The sequence below is a fragment of the Apis florea genome, unplaced genomic scaffold (assembly GCF_048593485.1).
Source record: "Apis florea isolate Af1SG1 unplaced genomic scaffold, ASM4859348v1 contig_3802_pilon, whole genome shotgun sequence".
NCBI classification, from domain to species: domain Eukaryota; kingdom Metazoa; phylum Arthropoda; class Insecta; order Hymenoptera; family Apidae; genus Apis; species Apis florea.
The window spans coordinates 1,591,906-1,615,876 of record NW_028256863.1 but is presented as its reverse complement, the minus strand read 5'-3'; the positions used below and the strand labels follow the sequence as shown (position 1 = coordinate 1,615,876).

At 32.0% G+C, this 23,971-nt stretch overlaps 2 protein-coding genes and 1 long non-coding RNA gene across 10 annotated transcripts in view; 2 read left to right on the top strand and 1 right to left on the bottom strand.

Annotated features, from left to right (window-relative positions):
• Positions 1-119: 119 nt before the first annotated feature.
• On the top strand, positions 120-7,594 carry LOC147656175 (uncharacterized). 2 transcript variants are annotated; one of them, XR_015294976.1, is made up of 6 exons: positions 120-291; positions 361-1,029; positions 1,415-2,168; positions 2,263-2,914; positions 3,429-4,619; positions 5,490-7,594. It is a non-coding gene; the product is annotated as an uncharacterized LOC147656175 (long non-coding RNA). The 2 variants fall into 2 exon arrangements; XR_015294977.1 differs by lacking the exon at positions 5,490-7,594 and adding an exon at positions 4,732-5,021 and having other exon boundaries at positions 1,415-2,914.
• Positions 7,595-11,361: 3,767 nt separating this feature from the next.
• On the top strand, positions 11,362-12,886 carry LOC100867926 (PDZ and LIM domain protein 4). The gene is made up of 3 exons (XM_003692824.4): positions 11,362-11,503; positions 11,777-11,914; positions 12,579-12,886. Exons 2-3 carry the CDS (start codon positions 11,810-11,812, stop codon positions 12,756-12,758), a joined length of 285 nt encoding a protein of 94 aa, XP_003692872.1. The 5' UTR covers positions 11,362-11,503; positions 11,777-11,809; the 3' UTR covers positions 12,759-12,886.
• A 2,672-nt stretch (positions 12,887-15,558) lies between these two features.
• Positions 15,559-23,971, bottom strand: part of LOC100863053 (dual 3',5'-cyclic-AMP and -GMP phosphodiesterase 11) — a 38,021-nt gene continuing 29,608 nt past the window's right edge. For 2 of the 7 annotated variants that reach the window (XR_015294961.1, XR_015294963.1), the window contains 14 exons: positions 23,596-23,842; positions 21,268-21,640; positions 20,065-20,439; positions 19,344-19,592; positions 19,067-19,177; positions 18,885-18,982; positions 18,718-18,781; positions 18,383-18,618; positions 18,173-18,272; positions 17,607-18,067; positions 17,082-17,487; positions 16,884-16,967; positions 16,432-16,710; positions 15,559-16,076 (listed from right to left, as the gene is read on the bottom strand). Coding sequence is in view for 3 of the 7 variants with exons in the window: in XM_012485225.3 (XP_012340679.3) it covers positions 16,543-16,710; positions 16,884-16,967; positions 17,082-17,487; positions 17,607-17,716; positions 17,813-18,067; positions 18,173-18,272; positions 18,383-18,618; positions 18,718-18,781; positions 18,885-18,982; positions 19,067-19,177; positions 19,344-19,592; positions 20,065-20,439; positions 21,268-21,640; positions 23,596-23,842 (2,876 nt within the window). In the remaining 4 variants the exon portion in view is untranslated. Of the gene's footprint in view, positions 16,711-16,883; positions 16,968-17,081; positions 17,488-17,606; positions 18,068-18,172; positions 18,273-18,382; positions 18,619-18,717; positions 18,782-18,884; positions 18,983-19,066; positions 19,178-19,343; positions 19,593-20,064; positions 20,440-21,267; positions 21,641-23,272; positions 23,290-23,595; positions 23,843-23,971 lie in introns of those variants that run through there. The other 5 variants (XR_015294962.1, XR_015294964.1, XM_012485225.3 and 2 more) reach the window with 4 other exon arrangements.

Below are 23,971 nucleotides of genomic sequence, written 5' to 3'. Positions count from 1 at the left end.
TTATTTGGTGGCCACCAACGTAACACGTTACCCTGTGATATTAAGTGATTAGCAAGTTGTACCCTCGCGACACTTTACACTTTCTCTCGGCGTATAAAATTAACGTAATATTTCTCGTGTTTCAGGTGTTCCATCGTTCCATCCATCCAGGCGAGGAACTTTTGGAAAGGAGAGATTTCAAGATTGTGCTGGCTTTTCAATATTCCTTTTTGCGTCTGACAGAGATTGAGAATGGATAAGAATTTCAAGGTATTGATGAAGGAGATTTTACAGAGAGAAATGTGGAAAAGTGTAAGTTGAGTTTTTAATACAGCGATTGAAAGAGGGATGTTCTTTGTTAATGAAAGATTTTTATTCCAGAGGGAGATTTCAAGAAGTGTAACTTCTTGATATGATTGGAGGAGAGAATGGATGATACTCCATTTCGATGATATTGTATATTTGTTTTTGTTGGTGAAATGATTTTAGAGAGAATACAAAATATAACGTTAATTTTGGAATAGGTTTTTGCATGGTTATGATGATTGAGAGTTAATGAAAGGTTTTTAAAGATTCCAAAAGTGTAACGTTTTTTTTTAATACGATTGAAAGATAAATGGATATGAAATAAAATGGTATCCAATTTTAAGGTATGATGGTATCATCTGTTCTATTGTAGGTTTCATTTCAAAAGTGTAACATTGACTTTTTAATATAATTAAAAGTGGAAATGGATGGTATCCAATTTTAAGGTATGGTATCATTTTGGTTGACGATGGATTTTCATAGAGATTCCCAAAAGCATAACGCTAATTTTCTAATAGATTTCTGCATGATTATGGTATTGTCTTTTATTGATGAAGAACTTTTACAGAGAGAAAGATTCCAAAAGTGTAACGTTGACATTTTTAATACGATTGAAAGAGAAAATGGATATTCGATTTCAAGGTATCACATTTTCCATTTGTTTTGTTGGTGAAGGACTTTTATAGAGAAAAGTGTAATACTTTTTAATACGATTGAAAGAGAAAATGGATATTCGATTTTAAGGTATCGTATCGTTTATTCGTTTTATTGAAAAACTTTGATAGGAAGAATTTCCAAGAGTATAACATCGACTTTTTAATAGACATTCGCATTGATTATGAAAATATAATTTTCCATTTATCTAATTACGACCATTCAATGCATTATCGAAGAAAGAGATTCCAAATGCTGGCTTTTTAATATACTTCTGCACAATTGCAACGATTAAGAGATAAAATGACACTCGATTTTAAGATATCACATTTTCATCCATCCATTTTCTGTGTGATGAAAGATTTTTATTTTTAATCAACCTATTTGTGCATAGAGTTGTATTTATTATATTGAAAAAAAAATGAATATTACTCCTTGTCGAAACATTATAAAAATTTGAAAAAAATTTTTGCAGATGGATCAGGATTAATGGACAGAAGGAATGGGTTATCATCAGGCTAACATCTTACCCACCATCTCGTGGCCAGATTTCACTACAGAATATGAAACTAAGTGCTTAACGTAACTTTGACGTTAAATATCTCGTGAATTATCGATCCTGCCTGCCTCCAATTTCGCGAATTACATCCGACTATGTGTGTGTGTGTGTGTCAAAAGACTAACGGCCAACATATCTCTCGCTCATCCAGCATTAATCTGAGAGGGCACAGCAGAGGGTTAATCTTCGTATCAGAGGGTTCTACGCGAAGTGCTTTGAAAAGAAACGTCTCGTGCATCTTAGGCCACTTCACTTAAGTAGAATCTTCGTTGTCACGAGTTGATGTTAAGTCTGAAGAACGAGGGTAACGATGCAAAGATTTACGTGAAGTTGAATTTTTATTCTTCCTTTTATTATTATTATTATTATTATTGTTGTTGTTGTTATTGTTGTTATATTAATATAACGGAAAATTAATTGCAGATTCAATCGTGTAACGATCGACTTTATTGCTTTATTATATATATATAATAAATCCATCGTTGAAATCTTGTTAATGCACGTCTCATTTCAAGGAGTTGGTTAATAAGTTGTTTCTCGATTGTTGTCACTCAAGAGAATAATGACGATGAGGTCGGAAATTAGCTCCAATTGCTTCGAGTATTTATGCGTTTGTAATGAATGGACTTACGTTTTGAAACGCAGCAATTTAATCGTGGACGATTGTTAAGTATAATATCAATTACACTCTTCACTATATAAATATCTAAATATCTATGTATATCTAATACGTAAACTAATGAATTTAATTAATTATATTTAAGGAGAATGTCAATTAAATGATCAACTTAATTATTGCTATTATTAATGATTTAAGTAATTCTTTCTATATAAGATTGATAAAACAATTCAGTGATGAAGATAGAATCTGATTTGAGAAAAATTCAATAGATTCTCAAATACGTTTTTAATTTTGCTTCTAAGTTTAAAATACAAGGTATGTATGTCAAGCACTACTTAGAGAAATAATTTCAAAGAAATTTTACTCAAAATTACATAAAATCCAAATGGTATGAAAAATATTAATTGTCACAATTAACACAGTTAAATAGTGTTGTAAGTTTAAAACACATTTTTAATTTCGTTCCATTTATTTCTAGATTTGGTCCACACTCAATGATTATAAACTACAACAAGTGTTGTATTTCACTCGTGCAATCATTCAGACTTGTTTCTATTCAAACTTCACCATGTTATACTGATTGTTTTCCTTCACAATTCCTATCTATTTTGCAGCCTCTCTTGTATATTCTATACGTTCAACTTCACCCTATCTCCCTTGAGAAAAGAAGATAGAGGCGAAAACTGTCCAATAACAGTGAAGTGAATACAATGAATTTTTAAAAGAATCGATTATCCATATATTCTATGAAGTGAAAGTTCATCGTCGATCATCAACGCCTACCAATTATACAAGTTCGTTCCATATTAATTCGCACCAATCCTCGAATCAAGGATATTCTAATTATTGTCAAGCAGTGAGAGATGATCGTTTCTCCTGAATTCTTCAGGGTCAACTTATCAACTTACTTAAATTCTTATCATTAATAATTGCATCTAACATTCTTGTTTTCTTAGAGTATCTTCAAATATTTCCAAGATCCAAATTTTTCTTTAGAATTTTATAGTCAGTATTTTCTTCACTTTTTAAGATATTTCTTAAAATATATTTCAAGTTTTAGTTTCAAAGTTTTTCTTTAGAATTTTATATTTAGCATTTTTTTTTTAAAGTATTTTGAGATATTTGAAGTTGCAAGTATTTTAAGATATTTAAGATATAAAAGTCTTCTTCTCTTTGAAAATATTTGAAGTTTCATATGTTTCACTTTTAACTAAACTAAATTTAGAAAATCCACTTTGAAAGGATCTATCGAATATTTTTGCTCGAGATTAACGATTATTTAAAACTAAACTTGGTTTTTTCTTTCAGGAAATAAGGATCGAAACTTCTCTCTGATTACGATTTCTTAAGAATTCTGGTCGATACGTTTAAAAAGATGTTGGTCGTTGAAGAAGGCAGAAGCCTGGATTGAGATAGCAACGACAGACAGCTATTAAGGTCAACAATGGATTTCAGGAAAAATCGATAGACCGGATAGGACAACCCTCGATGGATATCGGTCTGTTTAGAATCAAGGGTGCATACGAGCAGTGCCTTTTTTTAATTTCTTTCGCCATTTTCCTTTAAGATTGCCATGCTACGTAGCAAATAATAAGGTGGAAACGGTGTTAAAAGTCTATTATTGGCAAAACATTGTTTAAGATTCCTCATTTTATTTCAATTTTTTGTTAGTACTTCTTTTTTCATTTTTTAAAGTATCTTAGGATTATTTGTTTCAAGTCTTTCTTTAGAATTTCGTAGAGCAGCAATTTTCTTCATTTCTTAAATGTATCTTGAAATATTTGAAATTCCAAGTCTTTCTTCTACAATGTTTTTATTACAATTTATTGTTTCCTTTATTCTTCAAGATACGTATTTTGAAATATTTAAAATATCAAGTTTTTCTTTAGAATTTTATATCCAGCATTTTCTTCTACTACAATTTATTCAATTTTTTTATTATTTTATATTATCCATGTTTTTCCTTACTTTACATCATAGACTTTCTTCCAATGAAGAATTATTTATTTGAAATTGTATTAACAATTCAGAAGAATTGATATTTGATTATTGTTACAGTCAAAGTGGAAATACATTTGATTTACAGTTAAATATTTTTTAACAAATTACATTGAGAGTAATTTTGCAAATAATCTGAAGAGAAAAATATGATATTACTCTGAAATATATTTACACTCTTAATTATTAATTTCAACAAACGATAGATCTGGTTTTAATTTAGTTAAATTCTTTTTGGACGATGCACAAGAGATGTATGCTGTGAAGTGTCAAAAACTGTTGATGGCTGGCGGCCAATAAGCCAACAAAAAGGGGAAAAGAGAGAAATAGCCCGGGTACCAGGAAACAATAAGGTGGTCGAGGCTGATATCTGCTTTGTACTTGTATGAAAATTCCATTTTAAAGTTAAATATCGTTACCAAAATTTTACCACGTGAATGGATAAAGATGGATTGAAATTGTGATCGAGGCTGTTTGAATATGAAAAATTTGGACAGAAAGGTAGAAAATTGATATCTTATTCTAAACTATCTTTTTAAATAGAAAAATGCTTAATAAGAAAGTAATATATAAAAGGAATTCAATTATTAAAATTGTGTTTCTGAAATTGTAGAGATTAGCCTCTTTGCTTGTTGTTGCATTTAAGGCTGAACTTGAATCCTTGTATGAAATTGGATGAAATTCAATCGTTGGTCGCTTTTTATACTTCTTGTGCAGTCGTTTTCCACTCGATAAAACAATCTTTGTAGTATTAATGATATTCTACCATTGTAATTTCTGTATATTTTTTTTTTTTTATTCCACTCCAATTCTATTCTTTCATACTTGCTCGTTCAATTACTTCCTCATCCAGACAATCATTACATACATGCTTCGGCTCAACATCGAGTCTGGTACGTCTTAAAGTTTGCCTAAATTATTTTTAGAATCGTATTGCTAGAAAATCAAACCACGATTCGACCTATTACACGAAACTGTCCACCACTTTATTGAACTTCACGCTCTCGATTGAATTATTTGTACGTGTATTGGAAATTATAATTAATTTGATAAACCAAATTAAAATCCACTATACGTTACAATATACGCACAATGAAATAATTAATTGATAAATAATTACAGAGGCAAACTTCAAATTAAAAGGTATAATTTTTTTTTATTTACAATTAAATTCAAATTAATTATAAATTCCAATTATAAAAGCAACCTGTTTTAATCCCATTCCCTCTATCGATCAAATTATATAACTCGTCTTAAATTTTATCTTACAAAACACCAAAAAAAAAAAAAAAAATATCTCATTTCAAATTATTAATTATTAATTATCGAAAATTAAATTCGAAAAAATAAATTCGCACGTATTTCTTTCAGGTATTCAATATCACATCGCACGCAGAATCAGAAAGTAATGATCTCGTTTACGGGGATATTTTATAATGATCAATATACGATTTAAAGTGGAGAACATGTTGCATCGACAATAAGATACGCGCTTGGCAACACGATTGACACACGACACCGTCGCCTCGTTTATTAAATATCGATACACGCTCGCTTGTTCGCTCGATAAAAATTTTTAAACGGCGGGGAACAGTTGTGATTAGAATCGCACGAAGCCCTTCGTTCGACATCGTTAACCTGTCGCTGGAACATCCTGTATGGACCCCTGTGATCCTGTCGTTACGGTACCCTAATCCAGTCAATTTCATAAAAGCTGTTTTCAACGCTGTTGTTTCAAATCATCTCGATTTAACAAATTTAACAAGAATATTAAAATTCTTATTGGATTATAAATAAATGAAAAAAGATTGATACGAAACTCTTCTGGATCTTATAGATGATAGATCTTAAATGTTTAAATGCTAAAATAGATTTTAAATTTTCTAATTTCCAATGAATTTGTCTCTCTGTTGAAAATTTATTGAAACGATTGGTAAATCTATTCGAATTTAGAATTAAGAATTCCAATTCAATGAACTCTCCCAGATCTCGTTAAATCCGTATACAATCCTCCTAATTCTAATTTAATCAACTTTCCTAGATGGCCTAAAAAAAAATTTCTACAAAACACTACAAATAATTTCTCACTTTTGTTTCAATTAAAACAAAAATCAAATTCAAATTTTCTGATTCCCCTTGTATCTCGCTGACACAAACTTTCAGATCGTGTAGAAGAGATAAAGGAGCATGCATAAGAACGATTTAATGATATAAAAAAGTATAAAGATCAAGATCAGAATTAAAAAATTGCATAAAAGTGTGTACACACTCACGCGAAGTAACCCTTGCCCTCTGCTCCCGGCAACATCTCCTCCTGGTTAAAAAAACCTGCACCAAACAGGAGAGGAAACGGATCACCGATGGATCACCAACGGAGAAAGATAATCGGAGAGAGAAATCACACGCGTGAATAACCGATTTTTAAACACGCGAATCGCAATCCTCACTTGAGCGAAAGAAACGAAACGAAGAGAGGGGAGGCGGGGGAGGGGGGGGAATGGCGGATGGATGGATGGATGGATGGAGAGAGAGTGAGTGAGTGAGTGAGTGAGAGAGAGAGAGAGAGAGCGAGCGAGCGCGCACGTTCGACACGTTGGGTGGAAGGAACGAGGGCTCGTTCGTGACTGGTTAAAGGCCAGTCGGTTGTGCAGCTGGAAGCGGGGCGTGCGCCCTCCGCAGAATCAAACTTTGCCTCCACTCGAGGAAATTCACCACGGGCGCTGCGTCGCCTCCCCCCCTCGGCCACCCACGAATCCGGCTGGCTGCGTGGCCCGTCACCTGTCTACTGGGTGGTGCAACCCAACCGGGACGTGTCTCGTTTGATCGGCGTTAAAACAGGCCTAGGCGGGGTTGCCCGATGAAATCTGGCCATCATCCCCCGTGAAAATTTCATGTTTTAGACGGTGGAGGCAATTTTCAATGAGATTGAATTGTATACGAGCGCGTACAAGGTATAGAGTGTGAAGTGTGCGGAGAATGGAGTATGGAATACGGAATATAGAGTGTAGAGTATAGAGAAGAGCGTATGGAGGAGCGTGGAATGTAGAGTGTGTGTTTTACGAATGTTATCCATATTTCTCTGGCAATGTATTTACGGTTTCATTTGATTATTTATTTGTTGGAATTCTCAATGGAAATTGAATTGTATATACGAGCGTAGATTGGGAGATGTAGGGTATAGAACGTGAAGTATGGAATATAGAGTATGGAGTACGAAGAAGAGCGTATGGAGTATGGAATGTAGAGTATATTAGAGTCCTTTTACGAACGTTATCCGTTTCTTGGCAATGTATTTATGTTTCATTTGATTATTTTAGCCGGAATTCTCAATGGTATTGAATTGTATTGCGAGTGCAGAGTGTAAGATATAGAATATGATATATAAAGTGCTGAGAAGAGCGTATAAAATATGGAATGTAAAGTGTATTACAAATATTATCTGTATTTGATTATTTTAAATAGAATTTTCAATGGAATTGAATTGTTTTGCGAGTATACTAGTGTAGAGCGTAGAGTATAGGATACAGAGTATGAAGTATAGAGAATGAGGTATAGGGTACAAAATATAGAATAGAGTATAGAGGATGTATTTATGTTTCATTTGATTATTTAAAGAAGTTTGTTTCCTGAAGATTTTATATTTTGAAATTTGATAGTGACAAGTGGAAGAATAATTTTTAATAATATTTAGCTTTTTCTTAATGGAAATTGAATTATGTATTATCAATTATATGCAAGTTTTTAAGAATATAACGTATATTGGAAATAATTATATTAAACATAGAAGAACATTTTATTTGATCATGAATGAGAAGGAGAGTAAAATGGTTGAGTATAAGTTGGATATAATATAGTAAGGCAGTAAATTCGCCAAGTAGTTTTGATCCGATCAATTAATGTCTAAAGTAGTTCCGCCTTTAAATCGGTTGGCGAAACAGGCTGTAATTTCACTGTGTGATTCGTTCTTGGAAACAAGTGCCGAGCAGTAGCATTTCAACTATTTAATGAGAAAACGGTTCTTAAGGGGCGAAGAAAATACTTGACGACGCTTTTTGCTTATTTTTAAAAGATATAAAAAACACGATAATTATAATAATCGTATTATATTTACATTTTTATACGTTGCGTGTATAATTTATATTTATTTTTCGGGGTAAAATATTCAAATTTATCACTTGAAACATCAAGAAATGATAATTTGTAGAAAAGTTATTTAAAAAACGTAAGTGTATAGAAGGTAAGTATTTTAGAATTAAGAAAACTGAAAAAAACATGCAATATTGCATGTAAAAAAATGATGGCTATAAAAGGTAAGTATAGAAGGTAAGTATCTCAAGGTAAGTATAAAATATGTGTAATTTAAATATAAAAAATTTTCTTAGAATTGTAACAAAAAAAAATTTGCATATCACATTTGCGAATTATTGACAATTCTCTTGTTACAAAGTCGAAAATTCGGATGAAAATTCTCGGAATTGGAATTCCTGGAAAAATTTCTCGAACGACCTTTTGTCGACTCATGTTCTCCTAATACAAAGTCGAATTTTCGGCCAAAATTTCGTTCGCTCGATCCATTCGGAAATTTCCAAGAATTTGATGTCACTTACAAGAATTTTAGAAATTCTGAGAATTTGACGTCACTTCCAAGAATTTTAGAAATTCTGAGAATTTGACGTCACTTCCAAGAATTTTAGAAATTCTGAGAATTTGACGTCATTTCCAAGAACTGACGAAATTCTTGGAAAAATTTCTCGAACGACCTCCTGTCGACTCATGTTCTCCTAATACAAAGTCGAATTTTCGGCCAAAATTTCGTTCGCTCGATCCATTCGGAAATTTCCAAGAATTTGACGTCACTTCCAAGAATTTTAGAAATTCCGAGAATTTGACGTCATTTCCAAGAACTGACGAAATTCTTGGAAAAATTTCTCGAACGACCTCTTGTCGACTCATGTTCTCCTAATACAAAGTCGAATTTTCGGCCAAAATTTCGTTCGCTCGATCCATTCGGAAATTTCCAAGAATTTGACGTCACTTCCAAGAATTTTAGAAATTCCGAGAATTTGACGTCACTTCCAAGAATTTTAGAAATTCTGAGAATTTGACGTCACTTCCAAGAATTTTAGAAATTCTGAGAATTTGACGTCACTTCCAAGAATTTTAGAAATTCTGAGAATTTGACGTCACTTCCAAGAATTTTAGAAATTCTGAGAATTTGACGTCATTTCCAAGAACTGACGAAATTCTTGGAAAAATTTCTCGAACGACCTCTTGTCGACTCATGTTCTCCTAATACAAAGTCGAATTTTTGGCCAAAATTTTGTTCGCTCGATCCATTCTGAAATTTCCAAGAATTTGACGTCACTTCCAAGAATTTTAGAAATTCTGAGAATTTGACGTCACTTCCAAGAATTTTAGAAATTCCGAGAATTTGACGTCACTTCCAAGAATTTTAGAAATTCCGAGAATTTGACGTCATTTCCAAGAACTGACGAAATTCTTGGAAAAATTTCTCGAACGACCTCCTGTCGACTCATGTTCTCCTAATACAAAGTCGAATTTTCGGCCAAAATTTTGTTCGCTCGATCCATTCGGAAATTTCCAAGAATTTGACGTCACTTCCAAGAATTTTAGAAATTCTGAGAATTTGACGTCACTTCCAAGAATTTTAGAAATTCCGAGAATTTGACGTCACTTCCAAGAATTTTAGAAATTCTGAGAATTTGACGTCATTTCCAAGAACTGACGAAATTCTTGGAAAAATTTCTCGAACGACCTCTTGTCGACTCATGTTCTCCTAATACAAAGTCGAATTTTCGGCCAAAATTTCGTTCGCTCGATCCATTCGGAAATTTCCAAGAATTTGACGTCACTTCCAAGAATTTTAGAAATTCTGAGAATTTGACGTCACTTCCAAGAATTTTAGAAATTCTAAGAATTTGACGTCATTTTCAAGAACTGACGAAATTCTTGGAAAAATTTCTCGAGCGACCTCCTTTCCACTTATGTTCTCCTGATACAAAGTTGATATTTCGATTGGCAAGAATTTTTGCTACAATTTTCGATTTTATATTAGGAGAATATAATATAAGAGGAGATGGCACGCGAAATTTTTCCCACTTTTTTAAAATTTGAAATTTTTGTATTTCTGTAAAAGTTTTTAACTAAATTGAGAAAACTAAATTTCAAGATTTTTTTTATTAGGAGAATATAATGTGAGAAGAGGTAGCATATTTTAAAAAATTTTCTAAAATATACTTACCTTTTAACTTACCTTTAATATACTTACCTTTAAATCTGCCATAGATTTCAGATATTAAACATTTTTTCAACATTTTACTTATTTTTCTAGAATTTAATTTATTTATCTTCTTTATACTTACCTTTATACTTATCTCTTTAATCTGCCATATTTGCAAGAATTAAACATTTTTTTATCGTGTTATGCTTTATCTTGAGAATCGAGAAATGTATAGAATGATCGATATACAGGGTGTGAATTATTTCTGAAAATGGATCAACGAAACAAAATTATAATCCGATTAATATTTTTTCATGGTAAATAAGTGAGCTTATCTTTAACAATACTGTACCACTTTTTTTTTTATATATCTAAATATTGTATCTAAAATTTTATACGATTTATTGATCATAGTTTTAAAGAATCAACGTAACGAAGTTTTGAAAAGTGTGGGCTGCAATATTTCAAAAAGAATGACCTAAACACCCTATCGAATATTAACGTCACTACTTAACAATATTAGCTCCACCCACACATAAACTACTTAAACGAACTCATAAGACTGAACAAACAGATCGAACACGAGGGTGAAACATAGTAATCAAGTAATTCGTTCAACAAATGTTACTTTATTAGACAAAACATATGATTAAAATTAAATATCTCAATAATTTTTTTCAACAATTAACACTAACCCTTTTATCAATAAACAAAACTATCCGAAAGATTCGAAAAAAAAAATTGTTTCGAAATTTCTGAAAAGATAATTCTAATTAAAAAAAAAAGAAAAAAATATGATAAAATTTTTTTCGTCTCGTATATATCGAAACGCTTGTTACCTCTGATATAATAGATAAAATATAATAGAAAACATATACAGTTGAAAATTTAAAGCTGGCCCCGGCATTGTACTTGAACGATCTTGCTCTATAATAGGATGAACAGTGATATAGAGTGTTAAGTCATGATCATTCGGACATTGGCCATCGTTTATTTATGCGCGGATGCTCGCGAAACATCGAGCAGGTGATCGACGTCGTGATATCGTCAGTTCCTTTCGCAGTTCGATCGATCTTCTTCCAAGTTTAGTTCTCTATTCTCGAAGTTCGAAGGAATTTCCTCGAGTTGTCGCGTTGCTCAATAGGTAAGCAGAAAACACTTTCTCATTGTCTCGCGATATTCGAGTTGCAATTGAGACTGTAAAATTTTCGATAATTTTCGACTCGTGCGCGAGAGGTTGAAGAAAGTGGCGCTTCGATCGCTCAATTTTCACGAACACTCGCGATTAACTTTCATTCTTCATTCGTCGTCGAATCCGATTTTTAAGAAACTTTTCCACAACTTCGTTATAGATCGAATTGTAGAGCAATTGGTTTATTATTGATTGAAAGATTTGTTTTTTTATTTCTCGTTACAGAGATCGATCTTTTGATATATCGAAGAAATCATTATGGTGGACGTTGACATAAAACTCTCGAGAAACAACGAGAACCAAGCCTGGGGCTTTCGATTATCCGGAGGAGCTGACTTTGCTTTTCCCTTGACTGTCGTCAGGGTAACGTATCGCACGTATACATAAAAATTAACGTTCGTTCGAATCGTGACACGCGTACAAAATTTGCTTAATAATTTCCATTAATATCTCGTATTATCGTACGATAATAAAATCAAATAAATCGTTTTCTTGAACTCGTATCACGCGATCATTAGCTGTAATAGGCCATTTGTTGCGTATTTAGAACAAATTTTCGCGTAAAATATTCAGATTTGGTGCTTTAGAGATTTTTATCGACACTACGATTCGTATCGAATCGCGTAACCTCGTTTTCCCTCGGCCTGAATCCTGTGCTCGGTCCAAGGGAATATCGTTCTTTGAAAAGGGAAGAAATCATTAATCGAATCATAGATAAGGAAAATACTCGCGTATTCTTTGAGAACATTTGCAAATTTTGATCGACGATCGTTTTGTCGTTTGCTTGCATTATTTCCTTTTCGTATTTTTTTTTTTTTTTTTTAAACACTGATTTCGAAGGAGGATTAATTTCCTTTCTATCGAACGTAAATTTTATAAATTATAATAATTATTATGGAAATTTTTAGAAATTTTTAGTTTTCAATTTTCAAGAGAATTATTTTAATATAAAAAAATAATAATAATCGTAAAATATTTATGTGAAATGGCAATTTAATTGATTAAAATATATTTTCTTCTTTACAAGGTACTCCTCGGAGGATTAGCCGATAAGGCGGGTTTACAAGCTGGCGATATCGTGATCAAAATAAACGGGGAAACTGTGCAGCATTTGAGGCATGTCGAGGTTCATGATCGCTTTGTCAAAGCTGGAAACGAAATTATGCTGTCTGTCGTGCGAAATTTAAAAATCGAACGAAAAGTTTAACGAAAATGATTATCGACACGTGTCTTGCTACGAGATATCGAGCGAGTATTCTTTGCGCGAACGATACGATTTTATCGAAAGAATTATTTTAATGTTGTTAAATAAAATAATGTGCCTTTTTCCAAATATTTCCTCATTTTGAATTGAGTTAATCGTTAATATATACCTATAATTGGAAACTGTAATATAAATATTATCGTTTGTTGGCCGATCTTCATGATGATTCTGGCATCGGTAATCAAGGTCCGTTAAAACAGGATTGCAACATCATGTTATCGTTACGTGTCACCGATTGACCCACATTGCAAAATACAATTTGTCAACTATTGATCCGGCCTCCTCTACGATCTTACCTTTTATAACAATGAGTCATCGGTTTGTTAAAATGACGTTTTAAATACAAATTTAATTAACCGTTACGTTTCAATGATAAATCGAGATCTGAAAATTATTTCGTGGACTTGTATCATAGACGAGATACAAGAGAGTAAATTTCATGGAATCCAATATTCTATAATACATATCGATCACAAAAAAAATTACAATATTTGGTATATATTGTATGATTTAGAATGATGAGTGCGGAAATTGTATTCAATTCAACGACAAAGATTGATAAAATCAAGAAATTTTAAAAGTAATTTTTTTAATATGTTCTCTCGTAAATATTTTTATGCGTTACATACGTTGGATTGCACAGATTGCATAGATTTTTTGACTGCTACAAATAATTAATAATAAAGTTAATTATAACATATCGAAACTGTTTCTTAACTGTACAAGTACTGAACATGTGTAGACAAAGAGAACAAATAATTGAAGAAGGATAGAGATATGGTAAAAATTGTGGAATCAGCGCCATCTTCAGAGTGCCGCAAATGAAACTCAATACACAAGGATAGAAAATAGTAAGAGAAAGATAGAGATAGGGCAGGAATTAACAGTTAGCGCCATCTCTTAGATAATAGAGGAAGTTTTTCAAAGAATCTTTTTAGAAACATTCACGAGATGGCGTTAATACCCAATTCTCGTTCTACCTTACCCTGTCTTTTAAAGAAGGTGTCTATAGTCCTCAAAAGATGGAGCTAACTGTTAATTCTTATACTATCTCTATCCTTCTTCTACTATTTTCTATCCTTTCTTTATATGTTTCATTTACGGCACTCTAGAGATGGCGCTGATTCCACAATTTTTATTCTATCTCTGTCCTTTTCCTATTATTTGTTTTCTTTGTCATACTCGTTCTTAGCGCGTAGACAAAATATAGGATATCAATTGTACACACTTTTATCGTTTCTTTTTTAAAATCATAGTGTATCTCGACGTTTAATGTAAAAAAAGATTATATATATGAGATATATATGGGATTATAATTTGCATAGTATAATATATAATGATATTGTGCATTAAATTTAATTTTGAAGAATTATAAAATGGGGAAATTAAATAATTAAAAACAAATTATAGATATATCACATAATTTAGTCTTGTTTTAATATATTAGATGTTGTTCAGTATAATATATGACTCTCATACTATATGTTAAACCATGTCATAAACATACACGCTAAACAACTCGATTTTGACGTATCAATAATTTACACGAAAACTGTACATCGCATCGCTTTTATCGGCGTAACATTCACTCACAATGTAACAATCACACGCAATAAACATTTTTTTTATCACACAATTCTTACACCATTTTGCTTCTCTTATAGCGTCACGCAATAAAATCGACAATTTGTTTTTAACGATTTTAAAAAAAAGGACACTTCTTTTTAACAATGAAAGGAACATATATAAAATACGGACTATCATTATAAGTAACGATCACACGCGAACGAATCCTGAAATGCTTTCGTCTTCGCAAAGCTATATTTTTATTTCCAGAGCAGATATGTTAACTTTGGGAGTAAAATATACAATTTGTGAAATCAAGTAAAATTTATAGAAATTGATTTTGAGCGATCTAAATACTTATACTTTTTGCATTCAAATATTTTGATCTTTAATGTACGTTTTTGCACAATTTATGAATCACTGTTACATATTATGTGTGTATTAAGTCACAATATTTGGTTATGTTAAATCACAGTGATATGTCCTGTATTCAATAATGATTTTAAAAATTCATCTGTATTTAAAAGTAACAAGATACGTTATCATCATTTTCCTTAAATATCTTTTAAATTCTAAATGCTCTTCTCATCGAAGCTTTGTGCGAAGAGGAAAACGATTATTTGAGTCTAAACGATATTAAAAAACATTCAAGATAAGCAAGATAAGCGACGAAAAAATTTATTCCCCGTCACATCTAACCACTAATTATAATAATTAGCACGCACAACAGCATTTAAAATCATTGCCATATCGAATAATAAAGATCACAATTGATCTTGATGTATAAACGTACACTTTGGTTTACGAATACATTATATAATTACACGCAAGACTCGATTCTTGGTCGGACGAGTCCATAAATCGGAGACAATTCCCTGTAAACGCGATTCCAAGACAAGAGCTGAGAGTTCTTATATCTACGTAATTATTGAGGAATTATCCGTCTCGTTAATTGAAGACCTGTAGTAATTTTGTCGATAAACGAGATTCAAAACATCTCGATAACAAGCAATTATTTCTTCAGTTACATTTACAATTTCGTTTCTTATAAATTTATGAAATCATTATTATATAATTATCGATATTTCTTATTAACAAAAATAAGCACAAAAAAACAAATCTTATAGCTTAAAATACTGCAAAAAAAAAAAAAAAAAAAAAAAAAAACATTCTTTAATTCGGTAATACATTTTTGATACGTATACGTACGATATTCTAAATTTAACAAAAGTGAACAATATTATTATATCTACATCAATAGCACCGTCATTTTATCCTTCATTTCAATGGATCGTTATCCAATTATCATCCGCAACAAGTATATAGCCATTACAATATATTCATTATCAACGTTAATATTTATATTTGAAAACATAAAATGTGATTGGCCACAGGTCTTCAATTCATAATGGAAATTTCACAAAGAAAAGAAAATCAATTTTCGTCGCAATTCCTTCGGATTTCGCATATTCTATCATCGTCCTTCTTCTTCGCCCTCTCTGGACATCAAAGATCTGCCATAGTAAGTATACGTACAATACGATCAGGTACAAGAGTAGCATCTCGGGGTTGATCTGTTTTATTACCAAAGAGAGGACGAAGCACAATCATCTTAAATTAATCATCTTCAGCCTCCTTGATTGATTTTTCTTATTTCATCGACGAACAGCATATAAAACGTACATGATAATCTCGCTAAAAACAATGTTGTTTTTTTTTTTTAATATTCGAATAGCGGAACAAATTATTCGCGTTTAATTTAAACAATAATGTTATATATAAATAGCATTCGCAAACGATCGAGACTTACATCAATAACCCCTCAATCTAATAAATAATTTTTTCAAAATTACTACTTTGAAAAATTATTTTCTTTGCAATTACAATATTATGAATCATCCATGTGAAGAATGTTTCTCATCACTTTTTATATAATTAATATATTGATTAATATATAACTAATAAATGAACTCACAGTGTATTAATTATATAATATCTAGTATCGAGACGAAGATGCAAATCTTTTCAAATATGTGACAATGGTCATTACCTGCTGCTCTCTTTTGATATCGTGTTTTGTTTGTTCCTCGTTAAAAACGAATATTTATCCATGTACAATTGTCTCCATTTTCATATTTTCACTTCTCCATTGAAATAACAACTACTGATCCGCCTGTTCGCAAGTTTCTTCGGTATCAGATAGTGTCCTGTCGTGATTCGTACAATTGTCTGATTTACATCTGGATTCCGCGATCTCAAGCCAATGTTGTTTATTCTTTCTAACACCTTCCACCAACGGTTCCAATTTATCCGATAATAATGCGAATGCCTGTTTAGAAAAATTTATCTTATATTTAAAAAACATTTGTTTTAGTTTTAAACGAAATATTTTTTACATGTTGATGAAAAAAAAATTTTTGAATATCAGAACATCATATGATATTTTATATAGGGCTCAAACGGTATTTTACAATTGTCGATAGAGTAGAAAGCTAGTTTTACCTCGTAAATAGGAAGGCAAATCGAATCGATGAAGCCAACTTGCATCATTGGCAGTTGGTCCTCCTTCTCCCTGTTCATAATGTCCTACAATATCACACGAGTAATGATGCTAATTTTCACATACATGTTAGGCTGTCATCAATATATGCCGAGCTATGTTACGATTGAATTATTAAAGTTTAATACATCAATACATACAATAGGAGTAATATTGAGAGTCCGCCTTTCGATATCTCCTTGTTCAAAAAATTCACTGCTAACTAATTCCGCCACTCTCTTCTCAACTTCCCAAGGTTTAGTTATCGCCGCCAAATCACACACGGTCATCAACATTCCCCTCAAAAGTTCTCGATGATCACTGTAAGCCCAATTGTAGCCACCACCTTGAGCTAGATTAAGGAAAGCACCCCTCTTTCGGAAATAAACTGCTAGGTCAGTAGAAAGGATTGCTTCTTCAAGAACTTTTACCACACGAGAATATTCTTCTGGAGATAAATTTGATAAAATTTGATTTCCTTGACTACTCAGTATCATGAGACACTGATCAAAATGATGATGTTCCATCGTTGACGTTGAATAAAGTTGTGCTAATGGCGAAGATGCTCTTAAAAAAAAAAAAAAAAAAAAAAAAAATATTAAATTATTCCCCTCTTATTAATGAAATTTGTGTCACAATGGAAAATATTTTAGCTACATACATTTTTTTCTAAACTACACACTTACTTGATTTGAAAAGAATTGTTCGTACCACGATGATCCAGATCATGACACAAACAGGCAATAATCAATGCAAGACATTCAATTTCTCCAAAAATTTTCCACCATTGCGTGGCCTGAACGATAATAAATTTATTGTTTATTTTTAATATAAAATAAATTAATTTTATACAATATAAACGTAATATATTTAATTCGTTAAATTTTCTTACAGTTAAAATGGCAAACATCATTTGCGCAACATTGAACGCATGACGCCAATTATGATATGTGACATTTCGGTAATTCTTTTTTACACTAAGAAGCCAACGACAAAGGACATCGTAATCAATATGAAAACGTTCGACGAAATCAAGATCTAAAAACATTCGAAGACACGCTGTTAATGTTTGGTCGTCTTCCATATAAATGTCATCGAACTTGAAATCGTGTAATTGAAAATGCGCAGCAGAAGGCACTCTTAAACCCTGAAATTTGATTGAATTAAATGTTTAATCAAATATAATCAATCTTATAAATTGAAAATTTTGTCCTCTCTTGAATATTTTTAATAATTTAAAAATCGAACTTACTCTTAATCTTTGTGCATCCTCCAATGATGCGGAAGCATGATAACTAAGCACTTCTAAAGTAACGCTTTGTTTGGCCATTGCTATCACAGCTTTTTCATACCTGATAAATAAAACAAAATTAACATTAGAAAATTCATTCATTCCAAACGATTAATATTAATTATTATATTAATTTAATCGATATTAATTTCTTTTTTTTTACATATTTACATATGTGTATTGTGAATTCCCATGCCGCAGAAAATAGCAAACGCCTCGACAAAGTTCTCATCATTCTTTGTAAAAGCAAGATCGTCGAACTTGTTGATCAGTTGAATAACACCAATAATCTGACCCGAGGAATTCTTGATAGGCATGCAGAGAATAGTACGATGTCTAAAACCAGTGCCATCATCTACGGAAGGATCAAATCTTGGATCTTCGTAGGCGTTCGGTATATTCACGGTCTAAGAAAATTTGATTAAAATAACTCTAATTACAAATCGTCCATCGTATCAAATGTAGTATTAAATATATTATTCCGATCGATTAATCGGAACATTTACCTCTCCAGTTGTAGCAACGTAACCGGTGATGCCGACATTTATAGGGAATCTGCTCTCGAATGGACTGCATGAACAAAACCGAATACATATAAGGTTTCCGAGGAAATTGAATTATTGCTGGTAATTGAGTGAAGAGAAATGAGAACGTAATTACAAACTTCATTCACCTAGTGCGAGAATCTGAATCCTCGCCGGTGAGGTCATTCGCCTCGAAATCAAACACTCGTGAGAAACTGCCCTTCGATGCCTTATGCACGAGGAGAACCTGTACAAAATATTAGGCTTATATCAAAGCTTTTTTTGTTTCCATTTATCTCATTACGAATGAGTCGTGTAAAATGATTATTACCTGTACTCGTTGACACTGTATCAAGGATTGCGTATGGGTCAAAATCCTGAATACCATATGCTCTATTGTGCTCTGCTCTTCGAAAATCATCCTAGCTAGGTCTAAAAGAACCTGGAATGTAAGAAAAAAAAAAAAAAAAAAAAGAAAGAAAGAAACGTGTAAAATTAAAAATTATTTGACAAATGAAATGACATAATGAAGAAGAGAAATGAAAATATCAATAATTAGGAGAATGTAAGTAATTTTACAGAATTTATATGTATATTTATTTACTGACCTGATTTCTTTTAACCTCTAATTGACTCTTTTCATATAGCTGCGCATTCCTTAATCCAATACCACAGAATTGTAAATATCCAGCAAAAACTTTTTCGTCTTGCGCAGTAAATTGACTTTCACCACCGAGTTTGTTGATTACTTGTGCAACGCCGATAACGTCTCCGTTGCAATCCTTTATTGGCATGCACAAAAGAGCTCTGGTTCTGTATCCCGTCAATGCATCAATTTCGCGATTGAACCTTGAATCCTAAGAACACACAACATTTGATGAAATCTTGTATGACATTTAATGTATCATATGTCATAATAGATAATGTTTTAGAGAATTTATTTAAAAAAAAAATAATTATAATTTAATAATAATAACATGTATAATTTATATATATATATATATATATACATAATACTATATAAAATACTTCACAAAGTTTACAGCAAGTTTAAACACACTTAATAACAAGTTCTCTATTAAGAATTAGATTTGAAGTGTAACAATTTTAATTGGAATAATAATCATCCGTTTCCATAACATATAACATTATTATCTAGAATTTTAAATTTTTACAACCTTACAACCTCAAGAAAATCTTTCCAAGATAATATCCATAAATTTATTTGACATGAATAGAAAAATGTGTTCTAAAAAAAATACCATCGTGTAATGTTTAACAAAGAATATTTGTGTTACGGATATTTTCACAGATAAATAAAATTCTTGCCTTGTAAGCATCTGGTATGTTAACAGGTTCCCCGCTTTCGGCAACGTATCCGACGATTCCTGTGCCCCAGGGAATTTTGATCTCATCTTTTTTTTCCATTTCAAGTAGCGTCGATCTCGAACACACGTCGAACAACTTAGAGACTAGACATCTGCTCCTCGAGTATCCACGTTGCTCCGTTCTTCCTGGATTCCCATTATCGTTTGGATTGTTCGACGTGGAGTCGTGATTTTGCGAGGACGGCATGCAGCCACCGCCTCTCTCTCCCTGCACCAGGAACAAGGAACCACGATCCGCGTGTAACAAGGTACTCACGTTTTGCAGGATTTTGTGGCACAATGATCTCACATCCAATTCATTACAGATATCCTTCACCTACAAAATTCAAGGTGATCAGAAACAAAATATTCTCGAATCGAAAAAGTTTTCTTTATACAAAAATTTTAGCACATAGGTGCTACTTTTTTTTTTTTTTTTTAAATAAATATGGTAAATAAGCATATAAATAATAAATATAAATATGTATATAGAGAAAAAAGTTACGAATATAAAATAGGATAGAAATATTTATGTGAACGATTGTGTATAATAATAAATATAATAATAAAATATTTTCTCATGGCAATTTTATTATATCTTCCTCTTGTTTTATTGACACTTTATGTTTCGTATGACTGTAATAGAAATTCTAGGCTTTTGCTTATCAAGATGAGATATATTTTAATTCATTTATATTATGATTTTTAAGAAATAATTAAAAGATTAAGTTATTCTTATATAATTATAATCTTAGTATCTCAAGGAAAATTTAAAGTATTCGATAATGATACGAGAAAATTGACAGAAATACGAGATAACTTGACTAATGTAAGCGATGTAATTAAAATTTCTCAAAGATTTTAAATTATAAGGATATTATCACGATATTAATTATAATTACAAGAAAAGATCCAGAAAACACAATTTGCATATTTGATTGTTTCATTTAACACTATCTGTTAATTTTCTTTCAAAAATAATACTATCTCGTGTTACCAGCCAACGCATAATCCAATTTTCATTAATAAAAGTTCTGAAAAAGATCCATGATATTTTTTTATCCCAATTCTAATCCATATTCATATCTTTCCTCCATACTTAATCGACCAAGTAAACGATCTATTCCTTCTTTCACTTCTCCACGATTATAATTTCAACCCGTACCAATTCGAATATGAGATCTTTCTCGTCGAGATGCCTCAACTCGTGTCTGGACCGTCTCTGGGGCCTGCCCGCGTTTCCGGAGCCAACCTGCTGACCTCCAGGCTGTCCTGAATCCCCGGGCGAAACGCTGAGGAACGTGGGCGTCCCGTCGATCGTGTTCACGATCGGCTTTAGCAAACCGCCGCGCTCGAACTCGTGTGCCGAGATTTTTCGTACAGGAGTGGTGGCACCTGATCCGCCTGATCCACCACGGCCAGAGGACGACGCGCCACCTGCATGGGTCGGGCTCGACAATTCGACGCAGCTGCTCGACGAGGACGTTGGCGTCGCGTGTGAGACCAACCACATGTCTACCGTCTGTCTCGTCACTTTCCTGAAATGCATTGTTATTGTTATTGTTGTTGTTTCAGTTTTTTTTTTTTTCTAGTATTTTGTTTGTACGACAGAGATAGACGCAAGAGAGAACATGAGTGGGCCTAAAATTTGAAAATTCATATAATCATTTTTCTATGGGAAGGATTGTGATTTAAATTTTTTTTTTTTTTTTTTTGGAAGTAAAGAGAAATACACGTAAAGCTAAAATTTATCTGCAATTTTTAAAATTGCAAAGAAAGAAAAAAATTTTAATTCAAATGAAAAGAAATTTAATTTTTTTTCTTTTGAAGTAGAGAAAAATATGCATGAAACATGAGTGAATTTAAAATATTTGGAAATTTTTGGAATTGTAAGATGCAAAATTCTGAATTTATGGAGAATATGATATTATAGGCAGTGTTATTATTTTAAATAATTTATAAATTCGATTGTTTTTTTTTTGAAGTAAAGAAAAATATGCGTGAAATATTGGCGAGTTTAAAAAAATTTGGAAATTTTTAGAATTTAATAAGATGCAAAATTCTGAATTTATGGAGAAATGTGACATTGTGCAATATTATTATTTTAAATAATTAATAAATTCGATTGTTCTTTTGAGAAATAAAGAGAAATACAAGCGGATTTAAAATTTATACAAATTTTTACAAATTTGGATCTCTCAATTTTGAAATTTCTTGCCAACGACACTTTTGGAAGAAAACTCCTTTTTCCATCCTTTTTCACCGTTTACCTTTTACCTTCTGTTTACGATACATTTAACGGGAGAAAAAGTTTGGATGAAATATAATATTGTTATATGAAAGACTATTGAATTACGTCTGCCAAACTTGTATCGTTTGAAAGCGTCGAATTGAATTCGTGGTGACTTTTATACCTTCCATTCATGCCCTTGATATCTTTTTAAACGAGTATATCCATGGAATAGAGCAGTGAGAAGGAATTATATATTGTCTTCGGAGAACAATCGATAGATACTAAGAAATTAAATGATATAGGATTACAAATTTCATTAGAAATAACTAACTAACTAACTAGAATTACAATTAAGCAAATTATCTTAAGAGGAATTGGAAGTGTTAAAAGTAGAAAAATAAAACTGTTACCAATCCTTTTTTTCACTGTAACAACAATCACAGATAAAGAAATTCGAAAGATAAAGTAAAAATAATAAGATATATCTTTTATTGCCAAAATTTTTGTTAATCTCAATTACCTGCTTGCAACACATAAATACACAATAAACGCTGTGTTTTAATTCATTATTTATTTATTTATTTTTTTTTTCACCAATTTAATGTAATCACATTAATATTGCAAATCACAGTATTGTTGATTTACTCGTATTCCAAGAATTTGCATTGTAATTTCCTTAACACTGACTGATTTATGATCTATCGATCGTTGAATAATCCGACTTGTCAACAGAAAAATAGAGACGGACAAGTATTGCAAAATCTATGATGGATCTGTTGAAAAATTTGAAAAGCAAACAGGTAAACACACACGGAACAAGAGGTGAACGCAAAGAATTTAAAAACGTGTTTTCCCGGCCATCACTTACCATCCAGATTTAAATTCCAGATAAAATGTATCCCACTAATCATTACTTATCATATTAATTATGACTTACTATAACATTTCATCTTGATCTCCCGCGATAACGATCGAGTTAATTTCCAATCCGGATAAATTAAATCGAATCTCCTCGCCTCGCATAAATTACTCGCTCTGACTGTTTCAACAAAACAAATCGAATAAATTTCAATAATATTTTCTAAAGGAAAGACAGAGATAACGAGAAAGAGAAGCTTCCTTTTCTTCTTCGATCGAGCATTGTCTTCGATCAACGCTGCAAATTCAAATTAAAATTAATTTATCGAGCCGATAATAATAATAATATCTTATTTAATTAACGGGATAGAAAGAAGAGCACAACACGAGAATGACACAAACCTGAGAAAGTAATCGTTGACGAAGTCGGGATGTTCGTCGAGCCATGCCTCCATGCGGGCGTATTCCGGATCGTAGACGGCGGAAGTGGAGGAATAGTAACCACCACCGGTGGATTTTCCATCTTGCACCTGTTGCAACGCCCCCTGGCCGGCCATAGCGGTCTGCACCCCTTGCATCCCCTGCACACAAGGAGCTGCCGTCTCCGCCGTCATCCTCGGTTCTTCGATGCTCCGCAAGTGCAGGCCTACTTGACAGGCAAATTGTTATCACTGCGTCATCTTTATATAACTTTTCCTCTCCAACTTGCTAGAATGATCTTAATAACTAAATTATATTCATCTTTGTTAAATTTAATCTCCTCCAATAAAACTTTCAC